Source organism: Thamnophis sirtalis, unplaced genomic scaffold (genome assembly GCF_051295495.1).
Source record: "Thamnophis sirtalis isolate CommonGarterSnake01/CBP01778 unplaced genomic scaffold, rThaSir2_p1.2 scaffold_1, whole genome shotgun sequence".
Lineage (NCBI taxonomy): Eukaryota > Metazoa > Chordata > Lepidosauria > Squamata > Natricidae > Thamnophis > Thamnophis sirtalis.
Genome location: NW_028261381.1, coordinates 136098971 through 136114228, shown reverse-complemented (window position 1 = coordinate 136114228; position 15258 = coordinate 136098971). Strand labels below are relative to the sequence as shown.

The window sequence follows — 15258 nt, the reverse complement described above, 5'->3', positions numbered from 1 at the left end:
TTAAAGTAATATGATTGTACATGTATACCGTTTTCTCTTATTTTTTTAAAAAAACAAAGATGTGTTATGTATATTGAAATGGAAGTATAAATACCATCAAGACAGAATGGAGTTTGCTCAGAAGCTGAAATACACCAAGTGAATGAGAGGAAGAGTGGGAAGGAGAGGAGAGAAGAAAGATAGGAAGAGAGGGATAGGAAAGAGGGCAAGGCGGGGGAGGAGGAGGAGAATAAGGAGGAGTGGAAAGGGGAGAGAGGAGAAGGAGAAAGGAAGGGGAAGTAGAGTAGAAAAGGATGATAGAGGGAAGAAAGGAGGTAGGGAGGGGGAGGAGATAGGCAGAAGAAAGTGTTGGATAAGGCATAAATATGGTGTATGGAGAGCAGAAGAGCCAATAACTTGTTTTTCTTTTTATTTTATTTTTTTCTGGGAGTTGATGGCAAGATGAACCGATGTAATTATTAATTAACACAACATGATATTGGCTATGTAATAGTATACATGTGATTATATGTTATGAAAATGGAAAATAAAAAGTTAGTAAAGAAAAAAAAAGATATACAGTTAAGCTAAGTACAACTTTATTCATGTACTTCACTAAGCATCAGTTAAAGATGATACAAAGATATTTTGTGTCAAAAATTAAATGGGGAGGGGGTATTAAGAAGAAATGTTGTTGTTTTAGCCATGCTCTGGCTAAAGTAGCCCTGAAAGAACAAGATCAAACCCAGTTTTGGACATAGCATAAAAATGAATATATGTTTCTATGCTAGCAGAGACTCTACCAATTGAAAAGTGAACTTCTAAACAAATATAAACTTGGCTTTTAGTGGAAGCTGATTATATACCGGCTCAGGGTTGACTCAGCCTTCCATCCTTCCGAGGTGGGTAAAATGAGGACCCGGATTGTTGTTGGGGGCAATATGCTGATTCTGTAAACCGCTTAGAAAGGGCTGAAAGCCCTATGAAGCGGTATATAAGTCTAACTGCTATTGCTATACTGCTATATAGGAAATGTTTTTTCAAAGTTCACACTGAGTTGTATTTGCTGATTTGATATCCATTTTTCTGGTCAAGTGAGATCCTTTTATCGTTCTTCACTGAATGACAAAATAAAGTGATAATGAAGAATTGCTACCTAACTGACTGGGTGGAGTCACTTTAGCCCCACGCAATGATATTCGTTTTTCATTGTTTTAGCCAAAACAGACCTTTGTTTGTTTGGAACTAAAGCAAAATTCACCTGGTAACCCCACCAGGATCACTCAATAGAGTCAGTTGGCCAAGTAAAAGTACTGTAATTGCACAACACATTTCTCTCTCCCTCATGATTCAGCGTGCTATAAACAGTGAACAGGGCCAAGAATTACTTAAATCACCTTTATCTGCATGTGTTTGTTTTTATACTGACTGGATTCACTCATCATTTCCTGGCTTGGAACCAAACCCATCAGAAAATAGAATCTTTATGGCATCTTAAGAATGTGCAACATTCTTAAGACCTGCAATTGGTATTTAAAGGAAGGTGTCAGAGATATTGGGAAAAGGGCTTCAAAGCCAGAAAGAGTATGCATGCCAGAGCATACAGACAAAGCTCTCTTGCAAAGGATCACTGAAAAGTCGGATGAAGGTGATTTTCTGGGCTCCAGATCTCACCCAGTCTTTGAGTCTGTGATGGGGGCCAAAGCATAGAGGGACGTGCAGGCAGGGGAAGCAGGGGAGGAAGGGCCTCACCACTGTCATCCTGAAAAGAAAAAAATTAAAAGGAAAAAGGATGAGGTAGTTTGCTGCCAGAGTCACAGTGGATGATTCTGCTTAGTGCTTAACTGCAGGAGGAGGCGAGAGAACCACGTGCCTCCTTTAATCTATCTTTATGATCACTTGAGCAGAGTTAAGCAAGGGTTAAAAGGTGAAAAATTCCTTATGCAAAGGAGGCATGCAGTTCTCTTGCCTTCTCCTGCAGAGGGCACTTTTTTTAGAGGCTTTTTTTTAACAGTTAAGCAGAGTCATCCATTGGAGGCTCTAGCAGCAGCAGCTTTTGCCTTTTTCTTTTTACATTTTTTACATTTTCATCATGGCAGACAAGAGGAGAGTTGAAATCCTCTGTGACACAGCTGGAAAAGGTATGTGGGTCGGACGGAGGAGGGGGGAGGAATTCCAAATTATTGTAATTTGTAAGCTCCCCCCCACCGGGAGCCCCGTCCTGCTCCCCTCTCCCTTTCCTCCTCCTCCTCCTCCTCTCCCCTTTCTTCACTGGCTGCCGCCTTGCCCCCCGCCTCCTCTGTCCCCGCCGCTGTGTCTGACAGAGGTGTCTCACGTCTATGGCGGACATAAATGCGAGACGCCTCTGTCGGGGAAAGCAGTGGCGGGGACTCTGCTTCTCGCTGCTGCCACACTCCGCTGCCTCACACCCCGCCTCCTCCATCCCTGCCGCTGTGTCCGACAGAGGCGTCTCGCGTCTATGGTGGACATAAACACGAGACGCCTCTGTTTGGAACAGCGGCGGTTACACTGCTTCTCACCGCCGTCGCACTCTTGCCTCACCAACCGTAAACCTCACTGCACGTCACTGGTGGGTGGGCTAGGGACAAAAGTTGAATGGGAGAATGCATTTAGTTAAATATAGTTGACACTATTATTCATAATCTTCTTCTGTAAGCCTAAACATTAGCTTTAGATAATTTATTTATGTCCTTTCATTTGTTTTAATTTATATCCCTCTTTTTCTCTAAGAGTTCAAGGAAGTTTATTTGTTGCCAAAATAAATTGCCAGGAATTGACCTTCACTATAAATATAATTTATTTACTTTACTGCCCTATAAACAATAGAGTTTCCAAATTAGCTCTAGCAGTTTATATTTAGGAATTCTATTCTGCAAGGGGACTGTCTCATGCAATCTTCTGCTTCCAATTGAAATCATTCTGAAATTTAATTGTCTGGATGTCCATCATTGTTTAATAGTCCATTGTTTAATAGTATGACAACAATTGAGCCCAAAATTTACTTTGCTCAGCAGGACAGTTATTAAGTGAGTGTTGTCCCATTTTATGACCTTTCTTGCCATAGTTATTAAGTGAATCACTGTGGTTGTTAAGTTAGTAACACTAACTTCACTAGCTTCCCAATTGACTTTCTTGTCCAAAAGTTTGAAAATCTGATCATATGACACTGCAACCACACGACAGCTGCCAAGTGTCCAAATTTTGATCATGTGACCACAGGGATGCTACAATGGTCATAAGTGTGAAATATGGTCATGTCACTTTTGTGCTGTTGTAACTTTAAGCGAATGGTTGTAAGTCAAGGACTACCTGCAGTTTGATCTGCTTGTATGACATGACGGTTGGAAGAGAATCTGCATCCTTCTAACTGCCTTTCTGAAGATTCAAATGTAAGAATCAGTTAGCTGGCTCTTTCAAAGGCGGGAGGGGCAGGAAGAACTCAGCAAAAGCACAGGGGAGAAGACCCCAGGAAGCAGAGAAAGGTATTGTTCGTCCTCGCCCTCTGTTTCTCATCATTAATATCATCAGCCAGTTGTTATAGTACTCTGACTTTCAAAAGGTATACCATTACAAGGTAGATCTACTAGATAATCCTTCTGTTAACAAAGCTGCATCTCATTTAATCTCTCCTATTAGTAAAGTCAGCCCTGGCCAAGTTAGGTAAGATTTATATATTTCATTCCTTATTTATTGCTTGCAGCCCAATGTGTTTAGCACAGGACATGATGATTCCTTATTTATATCACATCCTCAACTCAGTAATTCTAGGCACCTCACATATTAAGGTTAAGGTTTAGACAGCAAGTAAAGCAACATAGATAACACACTAAGAACAAGAATAAATATTGTTCCTTGGCAAAAAAAAAAAAAAAAAGATTGAGAAAAGCAAAAAAAAAGGGACTAAAAGAGAGAATTTTAGGCACAGAATACCCTCAGGGAGCAAATCAGCACTCCCAACCCCAGGAAAGAGCCATCAGGGGGATATTGTTCCACAGCTGCAGAGAAATCACTTCTCCCCCTCTCATTTCTTTCCAGAACAATGACATCCATCTGGGTCCGTGAAAAACTATAGTTGGGAGGAAGTCTGTTTATTAGGTCATTGCTACTTTGCAGTAAGTAGCAAGTACGATTTTGTTTCCTCTAAAACCTGGTTCTTTAAGTCCAGTGCTTTGCTTTTACTTATGGGAGATTTACAGACATTCACTAGTAGTAGGAAAAAATGGAAAGTCAGTGGGGTGTGGTAGAGAAGGTGCAATGCTATAACCCAGTGGTTCCCAACTTTACCAGTGGCAGTGGTGGTAGCAGGGGAAGAAAGGGGTAGTTTTGTGCACGGGCCCAACATTTGTTCAAATGGCGCTTCCTGTGCTCTTGCACTCGACCATCACTTGCGTGGCCTGGTTCCCTATGAGATGCAACCCAGTCCTGGGCTAGGGACCATTGAGCATGTCCCTAACTATTCATTCTCCAAACCTTTCTTTCTTTCTTTTTCTTTCTTTTTTCTTTCCTTATTTCTTCCATCCTTCTGTCCATCCATCTATCTATCTATCTCTACCATCTATCTATATATCCATCCATCCATCCATCCATCCATCCATCTTTTCTCTTATATTATACTATTGTTGCCTTGATGCTAAAAGTTTAAAGTGAAAAGAACATACTGCTCCTTTGTTAGGTCCATAACAATTTTGTGGCAATGAAGAGCTGATAGGTTCATAGAAGAAAAAGAAATGGGATTCATTGAAATGTTGTGGCTTCATGCCAACATGCCTAAGTTGTAGTTTAAAGATTTAAAAAGTGGGGAAGACAACTATTGTAATACTGGGGGTATTAGGACAGAAGGAGAGGAGAATGTACTTCTATCAGCCTAAGCAGAAATAAAAAAGAAGGTGTTTTCAGGAGATGTAAAGATAACCTGGAGAAGAGGTAAGGAAGCTGGTGGAAAAAACAGAGTAGCCGGGAGATTTTGCTGGATTCAGTGATCAACTGGGTTTTTAAAAAGGAAAGTACTTATCCCCCGAGGACAGCACAGCCTACCCGCCTGGTCTAAACAGGTATGTAACGTATCAACCAGCCACTGGATCAAAGGATACAGCACAGGAAACAGCAGTGTGCTGAAGTGCCATCTGCCCATGCAATGCACATAAAAACAGATGCAGCTGGGATTGCACTGTTGGGGCTACCATCTTGACTTTATTTGACCATGTCTGGAACAGAAAGTAAAGGTTGATATTCACGTTTTCTTTTCTTCTGTCATAGATGGAGCTGCTATGGCTTTACATTTTGCTTGGAGCTGTTTTGAAACTTTCTTCAGGCATTACCTACAATGAAGAAGGCAAGTTGTGATTTCAAACGCATTCATTCCTGATTGTTAGAATGATCAAAAGGAGAAGATGGACGCTCAGGCTAGGGGATTTGCTCATTTTTCTCTTTCTTTGCCTGTTTATGCCATAGGAAGCCTCGTGCTGGCTTTTTTGTGCTTTTTTGTGATGTCCTGGGCAGCTACCATGACCATCAATCATTTTCCTGACACCATAAGGAAATTTTGCTTTAAATGACAGCTGAATTCATGCTTTTGTTAGGTTTCATAATGGATTCTATTTTAGTTGTTGTAATGTCCTTGTTTTATTGTGAGATCTCATTGGCTTTGTCAAATTGTTCTTGAATGTTTTTGTTCTGCTTTACTTGATTTCAGATCACTTTTACTCTGTTCTGTTTTCCACCTGGTTCCATTTTCTATAGTTACATTCTTTGCAACATAAGGACCTCAGGCTATCCTTCTTTAAAAGATCTCACCCTGCCACCGTTCATCCATTAAACCAAAGTGAAACTTAGTTATACGAGAAGCAATAAATGAATATTGATGTTACAGTAAGAATTATCTATGAACATATGTGATTCCAGGAATTAGAATAAATCCATCTGCGGCACAAGTACTAATTGATATAGTGCATCATTCACCACAAGGGCATTCTCAGCTTCCTGACTAGACTTCTAAAGAATCACATTACCAGTATATCCTAGGTCTAGCAAATCCAGGCTGCAAAAATTCAGATGAACAATGGATCCTGGCAAAGAACTCTTGGCTGCCATCTAGTGGTTTTCCAGGTTTCTGCAGCCCAGATCTGGTAGTCCTCCTGGAAAAGTTGTGACTATCTTGCAGATATAGCTATTGAAATTTTCAAAACAAGACATATTATCTTAGATGCTGTGATGCTAATCTATCTCTTCTGTGAATGCATCATATGGAAAGTTTTGCAGCCAGAATGGAAACAAATTAATATTAATTGACCTCAGTGTGTGTGTGTGTGTGTGTGTGTGTGTGTGTGTGTGTGTGTGTTGCATTTGTGTTGATAAATTAATAAAGGGAGACTAGTATAGATCTATTTCAAGCTATTTAGCTCTCATCAGCTAGCCATACCCGTACTGAAATTCAAACCTGGGCTGTTTTTACATGTTAGGCAGTTGTATTAGTCTCTAAGCCACAAGCTCTCCTCCCTTATCAGCTGAGGCAAGGAAACGATTAAGCATTATGGCAAAGCACCTGGTATGGCCAAATATTGGAGGGAGAATACTGCTTCCCTTTTGCCTTTCAGCTCCACCCTAGGAGCCTTCCAGGTAGAAAACCATTTTTGTGAAGCAGTGTATATACCAGAAGTGGGTTCCTACCGGCTCGCATCAGTTCGGTAGAACCGGTTCATCAAATCTATTGAACCGGTTAAAAGAGGTTCCACCAGTGGACCTGGAAAGCAGGCCATACCTACAGAAGAGGTTCCAAAAAATTTTGAAACCCACCACTGGGATATACATACACATACACATACATACATACACGCACGAGCGCGCGCACACACACACACACACCAGGACAATCATTCTTGCACTAAAGTTTCATTAGAAAAGGATATCAATAATCTATTTCTGATCCAGTGCAAAATTTGTTATTATTCATTAAGGTGTTGTTCTGTAAATTAAATTTAATTCTTTAAATTAAAAGAATAACTCTATGGTATATGAAATTTTTGTTAGCAATTAAGCATTTGATTTGGCCCAAAAGAAGGAGCAAGGAGGCAATTTATATAAACTAATTTCTACTACAAGCCCAGTGATAATATTAACAGTAGATGACACCAAGAATGTTTTGTCTGTCTGTCTGTCTTTCTTTCTTTCTTCCTACTTTCTTTCTTTCCTTCCTTCCTTTTTTCTTTCTTTTTCCTTCCATTTCTTCATCTCTCATCCATTTCTCTAAACTGTTTATGTTTCTCCTTCATGCTTTCATTTATATTAAACATCAAACATCATGGATGTACAATCTAAGTTTCACTGGCTGCATACTGCTTTCCCAAATCTTGAGCATTAGTCCTAGAATGCATACATAATCATATTGTAATATAACACAAGAGGAAAAATACTATAGTCACATCATTATATTAATTACATTTGATTTCATTTTAGTTAGATTAAAATTTGGTTTTTATCCTGCTACCCTTCTAGTCATAGGTGTACATGAGCAAAGACCAGATGCAGCCTTTAGCCCACAAAGTTTGTACATCCTTGGTATAAATAAACATGTTTAGAGATGATGTTATAGTAATTCTGTATTTTCTCTCAGATGCGGACACTTCACGTTTTTCTTGCTACAGTGATTTCGCAAGTGATGATACAAAGTCTAAATCAATCAAACTGTTTCTTTCATGGATAGGCTTAGTAAGTTTCTCATTCATTTTCATATACTGTGCAGAAAGTTAAATTATAGCAACTAACAATGACTTTTTAAAAACTCACTATCCAGTAAATAGGTTTACCAAATCTCTGTTTCACAGACTTCTTAAACAACAGGCAAAATGCCATTTTATTCATGCATTACAGCCTTCCACACAGGCACTATTTTACATTTGATTGTAACCGATCCATCCTTTCGCTCCCATGAGTCCGTTAAATCAAGGATTTCTTCTTTGTATGAATGAAATTATGCTATTTCTATAAAATTATTCTTTTGTTGTCATTTTTATAAAGTTCAGTTTGAATAGTTATATACAAGTATTTTGGATAAGAAACATCCCTGAAAATAAAGAATAGTTTTTTACTTGCTAGGGGAATTTTTTTAATCTATGGATGTATAGAAAGGATACGGTAAATAAAATGTAAATTAAAGAAATGGCTCTCAGCTATCAATTTTGGTCTAGTGCAGTGATGGCGAAGATTTTCGGCACTGAGTGCCCAAACAGGAACATGTGTGCATGTGTGTGCGCGTGCCGGAGCGCTGGAAACCAAACGACCAGCTAGCCGGTGCACATGTGTGCGCCAGTAGCAGGTCTTTCAGTTTACAACATGCACATGCATGCTGGCCAACTGGTCTTCGGGCATGCCGGAGCACCAGAAACGCCAAAAGTGGCTGGCCGGCGCAGCCTGAAAACAGTCCCAAAAATGGCCTGAAAAGAACCCCCCAAATGGTCTGGTTTTGGGGCATTTTAAAGCCATTTTCTGGCGCTTCGGTGCCTGTGAAGACCAGCTGGATGGAGTGCATGTGCATACCAGAAACCAAAAGATCAGCTGGCGATGGCGCATGTGTTCACACAGAGGGCTCTGAGTGCCACCTGTGGCACGCGTGTCATAGGTTCGCCATCACGGGTCTAGTGGTTAAGGCAACAGTTGAGAAACCAGGAGACTATCAGTTCTATGCCTGCCTTAAGCATGAAATCCGCCTGGTGATCTTCGGCCAGTCACTCTCTTTCATCCCAAATCACCTCACAGCAGTGATGTGCAGTGAGGTTCACGGCCGGTGAGGCAAGTGGGCAAAAGCCGCCCTATGTCTGCCAGCACTAGCCGCCTGTGTCGGGGCTTCGGGTGCGGCTTTGGGGGGGGGAGAAAGAAGGGGAAACACGGGCCTAGGCAGTCCGCTCATACACGCGTGCCCCCGGCCACACACTTCCCCCTTTGCAAAAAGGCAAAGTCGAAGCAAAAGCAGGGAAAGCAGAGCCAGACCCGAAAGCGTTTTGAAGGGGTTGAAGAGAAAGCGAGGGCTGGAGAGGAACGGGGCACAGTGCTTCTTACCGGACTTGGAGAGGCATGGACGGTGGGGTGGGGGACTCCTGGATCGGTCCTCCCTACCCTGAGTCAGGGCGGAAGGACGGCCGGAGAGACTCGGGTGAGCAAGCCATGCACAGCGCACAAGGGGCACCCCTGCCGCCTTCCAGCCTCCCTCCGCCCGTCTCCTCTTGTTCTTGAGCTTCCTGTGAGGGTTGTAAATTGAGCCCTGTTTTTGATGAGGGGTGAATCTTGGTTTTTCCTTGGAGTATACCTTATGATTAAGTAAAATAAACCTGAGGTACATTCTAAGAAACATATTTTACTGTAAAATAAATAACAAACAAACTTACTGGCTAATAACTACATTCTTGCAAAGTTCCTAGCCTACCTCCTCATGGCAGGCAAAACAGAAAGAGAAAGAAGAAAGCAAAAAGACATGCATACTAGGCTCACAGAGAAGAGCCAGCATACCGTATGTCTTAGAATATAAGCACAACTGGCAAAACAAAAGAAAAAACCATTGTGACACTGCCAAAATAAAGTCTTCTGTTTCTTTTTTCAGTACTCCTGATCTTAACCAGCTCCAAGTTAGCTTTTGGTCAGCTTTGCCTTCAATACTTTTCAAGCATTGGCTATGCATAGCTTTGTTTTTCCAATTTTCATCTCGCTTCTCAATTACTTCTTTCTTATATTCAGCTATATTATTATTATTATTATTATTATTATTATTATTATTATTATTATTATTATTATTATTATTATTATTATTATTATTATTATTATACAATTGTATCACAGCGGCCAGTTGTTTCGCCGGATTTGGCATTGGTTACTAGTCGGGCCCCACCCAGGGGCCTAGGACGTCGTAACATATTTTCGTAATATGCGTGCAGATCCAAGCAGTGCGGCTTTTTGCATTTGACTGATGGTGATTTTGTCAATTTTTAACTGTTTTAAATGTAATTCCAGTGCTTTTGGAATAGCACCCAGTGTGCCAATTACCACTGGAATTACCACTGCTGGTTTGTGCCATAGTCGTTGAATTTCGATTTTTAAATCCTGGTATTTCGCGATTTTTTCATGTTCCTTCTCGGCGACCCTGCTATCACCTGGTATTGCGATGTCTATGATTGTGACCTTATTTTTCTCAACCAGTGTGATGTCTGGTGTATTATGCGCCAGTATTTTGTTGGTTTGTATACGGAAATCCCACAAGATCTTGACCATCTGATTTTCGGTGACTTTTTCAGGCTGATGTTCCCACCATTTTTTTGCTGTTTTGATATTATAATTTTTGCACAAATTCCAATGGATCATTTGTGCTACTGAATTGTGCCGCAATTTATAATCAGTCTGCGCGATTTTTTTACAGCAGCTGAGTATGTGATCAACAGTTTCATCAGCTTCTTTGCAAAGTCTGCATTTGGCATCATCAGAGGATTTTTCGATTTTGGCCTTAATGGCATTTGTGCGGATAGCTTGTTCTTGCGCAGCCAGGATTAGTGACTCTGTTTCTTTCTTTAATGTACCTGTTGTTAACCATAACCAAGTTTGTTCACTGTCCACTTTATCTTTTATTTTTTCCAGAAATTGGCCATGCAGTGCTTTGTTCTGCCAACTCTCCATTCTTGATTTTATCACATCTTTTCTGTATTCTTGTTTCGTCTGTTGGGCCTTCAGTAGATTTTTGTTCTTTACTTCGATTAATAGATGTTCTTGATTTTCTTTTAAATAATCAGCCAGTGCATGTTTTTCTTCTTCAACTGTTTGCTTCACTTGTAATAATCCTCTGCCACCTGATTTTCGGGGCAGATATAGTCTATCAGTATCACCACGTGGATGTAAACTGTAGTGCATTGTCATTAGTTTCCTGGTTTTTCGGTCCAAAAGGTCCAAATCAGCTTGTGTCCAGTTAACTATACCAGCTGTGTATCTTATAACTGGTATTGCCCAGGTATTTATGGCCTTGATTGTATTTCCACCATTCAATTTAGATTTTAAAATTTTCCTAACTCTGTTGGTGTACTCTCGCCTGACAATAGTTTTTACTTCTCCATGCTTGATGTTATCCAACTGCAGAATGCCTAAGTATTTGTAGGCTTCATTTTCTTTGCATTTAATTAATTGGCCATTGGGCATTTCAATTCCCTCACATGCAGTGATTTTGCCCCTTTTTATGGATACAGTGGCGCATTTTTCCATGCCAAACTGCATTGAAATATCGGTGCTGAATACTCGGACTGTGTTTGTCAATGATTGGATTTCTATTTCTGACTTTCCATAGAGTTTCAAATCATCCATATATAGTAAATGTGAAATTTTTTCAGCTTCTTTGGCTGTTTGGTAGCCTAATTTCATTTTTTTTAAGATTACTGATAGTGGGATCATTGCGATGATGAAGAGAAGAGGTGAAAGTGAATCACCCTGGAAAATTCCTCGCTTGATATTAACCATTCCGTAGATCTCATTCCCTACTGCCAACTCAGTTCTCCATTGTTTCATCGCCTTTTCAGTAAAGGATGTAATATTTTTGCTAATGCCAGTTGTTTCTAAGCATTTTATGATCCAACTATGTGGCAGTGAGTCAAATGCCTTTTTGTAATCAATCCAGGCCATATTCAAGTTTGTTTTTCTGTTCTTACAATTTTCTAATATCATTTTATCAATTAGAAGCTGATCTTTTGTGCCCCTGCTCCTTCTTTTGTTGCCTTTTTGCTCTACTGGCAAGATGTTGTTTGTTTCCAAATAATCCATCATGTTATCTGCAATAATGCCTGTGAGTAATTTGAAGGTTGTTGGCAAGCATGTTATTGGTCTGTAGTTTTCAGGTGTTGTTCCTTTAGTTGCATCTTTCTGAATCAAGTATGTTTTTCCAGTTGTCAACCATTCATCAATTTGGCCCTTTTGTAAAATTTCATTCAGTTGCCTGGCCAATATTGCATGTAAACTGGTCAGATATTTGAGCCAGAAGCCATGTAATTGGTCCTTTCCAGGTGATGTCCAATTCTTTACCTTTTTAACTCGATTTTTGACCATCTCAGTTGTTATTTCTAATACTTGCATTTGTTTGTTGCCAATGCTTTTCTCAAAGTCATGTATCCACTTTGCTTCCTTGTTGTAGTCCTTTGCATTTTCCCACAATTCTTTCCAGAATTCAACTGTGGCCTGTTTTTCTGGTTTTTCACTTTTGGTGTCACCATTTACATTAAGACTTTGATAAAAACGCCGTTGGTCTGATCGAAATTGCTGATTTTGTTTATATTGGATAATTCGTGCCTCATATCTTTCAATTTTTCTAGCTGTTGCTGTTATCTGCTGTTTTACAATCTCTACAGCTTCATTGATGTTTCTTGTATCCAATCTATATCTCCTGATTAGCCGATCTATGATTTTGTTGTTTTTAAGCCGTTGCTCATGCATGTTCTTTAAGTTACTAGCATCTGCCCTTAATTTTTTTATTTTTTGTTCTAAACGGATTTTCCACTTTGGCTTTGATGCTTTTTCTGTTGTATGACTAGGTACTTTAATTTTAATGCCTAGTTCATTAGTGACTATTACAGCTGCGCTGTACATTAACTGGTTTGTTTCCAAGATGGATCCTGGTTCAATTGTTGAAAACACTGCATTAACCATTTTCATGATAGGGGCCAAAATTTTCTTCGGCACAGTTTTTAGTGGTGGTAAACGTTGCCTTTCCTCATTAAGCAGAAAATGCTCCATGATCTTATCCTTCAATTCTTTTTGTTTTTGAGTTAGTTCATCAGTTGGTTCAGTGATAACTGGTTCTAGTGGTGGTGATGTTATTTCCTTCCCGAGAGCTTCTTCTGGGAGTTCTACTATAATGTCTTTAGTTGTGTCTTGAATATCAGTTATTTCCGCTTGTGATATTGTTTTTTGGGTTTTGCAATTTGCCTGAATTTCCTCATGTTCAACTTCACTAAACACTTTATTCCGTATAATAAATCGCCTTTGATCTGCTAGTCGTTGTTCACTAACATTTGAATCTGGATATTGTTGTTTCCATAATTCATACATTCGCTTTAAATAGCCTCTTTTTTCTGTCTCTGAGTTGTAGTAACAGCCCATTATGGCACGGTTTTCATCTGCACTATATTTTTGTCGTTTTGTTGGCTGGTCCACTTGTAGCCCACTTGTCGACGGATGTCCAGGGACCCCAACATCCGCCGCGGCCCTTGTTAACCCGCGCGACGACCGATGCGGTATGGAATTCTTATTTGTTTTTTTCACCATATTTTATGGGTTGGCGGGGGTTTTTTTACGGGACCAGATGCCAACCTGATCCCAACCTTCCTCCTTTCTCATCCGGGCTTGGGACCGGCAATGGCGGAGTTGTTATTATTATTATTATTATTATTATTATTATTATTATTATTATTATTATTATTGTATGACAGCAGCCAGTTGTTTCGCCGGATTTGGCATGGTTACTAGTCGGGCCCCACCCAGGGGCCTAGGACGTCGTAAGGTATTTTCATAATATACGTGCAGATCCAAGCAGTGCGGCTTTTTGCATTTGACTGATGGTGATTTTGTCAATTTTTAACTGTTTTAAATGTAATTCCAATGCTTTTGGAATAGCACCCAGAGTGCCAATTTTTAAGTCCTGGTATTTTGCGATTTTTTCATGTTCCTTCTTGGCGACCCTGCTATCACCTGGTATTGCGATGTCTATGATTGTGACCTTATTTTTCTCAACCAGTGTGATGTCTGGTGTATTATGTTACCAGTATTTTGTCCATTTGTATACGGAAATCCCACAAGATCTTGACCATCTGATTTTCGGTGACTTTTTCAGGCTGATGTTCCCACCAGTTTGTTGCTGTTTTAATATTATAATTTTTGCACAAATTCCAATGGATCATTTGTGCTACTGAATTGTGCCGCAATTTATAATAAGTCTGCGCGATTTTTTTACAGCAGCTGAGTATGTGATCAACAGTTTCATCAACTTCTTTGCAAAGTCTGCATTTGGCATCATCAGAGGATTTTTCTATTTTGGCCTTAATGGCATTTGTGCGGATAGCTTGTTCTTGCGCAGCCAGGATTAGTGACTCTGTTTCTTTCTTTAATGTACCTGTTGTTAACCATAACCAAGTTTGTTCACTGTCCACTTTATCTTTTATTTTTTCCAGAAATTGGCCATGCAGTGCTTTGTTCTGCCAACTCTCCATTCTTGATTTTATCACATCTTTTCTGTATTCTTGTTTCGTCTGTTGGGCCTTCAGTAGATTTTTGTTCTTTACTTCGATTAATAGATGTTCTTGACTTTCTTTTAAATAATCAGCCAGTGCATGTTTTTCTTCTTCAACTGTTTGCTTCACTTGTAATAATCCTCTGCCACCTGATTTTCGGGGCAGGTACAGTCTATCAGTATCACCACGTGGATGTAAACTGTAGTGCATTGTCATTAGTTTCCTGGTTTTTCGGTCCAAAATGTCCAAATCAGCTTGTGTCCAGTTAACTATACCAGCCATGTATCTTATAACTGTATTGCCCAGGTATTTATGGCCTTGATTGTATTTCCACCATTCAATTTAGATTGCAAAATTTTCCTAACTCTGTTGGTGTACTCGCCTCTGACAATAGTTTTTACTTCTCCATGCTTGATGTTATCCAACTGCAGAATGCCTAAATATTTGTAGGCTTCATTTTCATTGCATATAATTAGTTGGTCACTGGGCATTTCAATTCCCTCACATGCAGTGAATTTGCCCCTTTTTATGGCTACGGTGGCGCATTTTTCCATGCCAAATTGCACTGAAATATTGGTGCTGAATACTCGGACTGTGTTTGTTAGTGATTGGATTTCTTTTTCTGACTTTCCATAGAGTTTCAAATCATCCATATATAATAAATGCGAAAAAAATTTCAGCTTCTTTGGCTGTTTTGTAGCCTAATTGCATTTTTTTAAAGATTACTGATAGTGGGATCATCACGATGATGAAGAGAAGAGGTGAAAGTGAGTCACCCTGGAAAATTCCTCGCTTGATATTAACCATTCCGTAATTCTCATTCCCTACTGCCAACTCAGTTCTCCACTGTTTCCTCGCCTTTTCGGTAAAGGATGTAACATTTTTGCTAATGCCAGTTGTTTCTAAGCGTTTTATGATCCAACTATGTGGCAATGAGCCGAATGCCTTTTTGTAATCAATCCAGACCATATTCAAGTTCGATTTTATATTCTTACAATTTTCTAATATCATTTTATCA

General features: G+C 39.7%; 1 protein-coding gene across 1 annotated transcript in view; it reads left to right on the top strand.

Annotated features, from left to right (window-relative positions):
- Positions 1-1569: 1569 nt before the first annotated feature.
- Positions 1570-15258, top strand: part of LOC148049744 (cation channel sperm-associated auxiliary subunit beta-like) — an 88020-nt gene continuing 74331 nt past the window's right edge. The window contains exons 1-2 of the mRNA XM_087704610.1: positions 1570-1627; positions 7610-7704. Of these exons, the coding sequence (XP_087560736.1) occupies positions 1570-1627; positions 7610-7704 (153 nt within the window). The remainder of the gene's footprint in view (positions 1628-7609; positions 7705-15258) is intronic.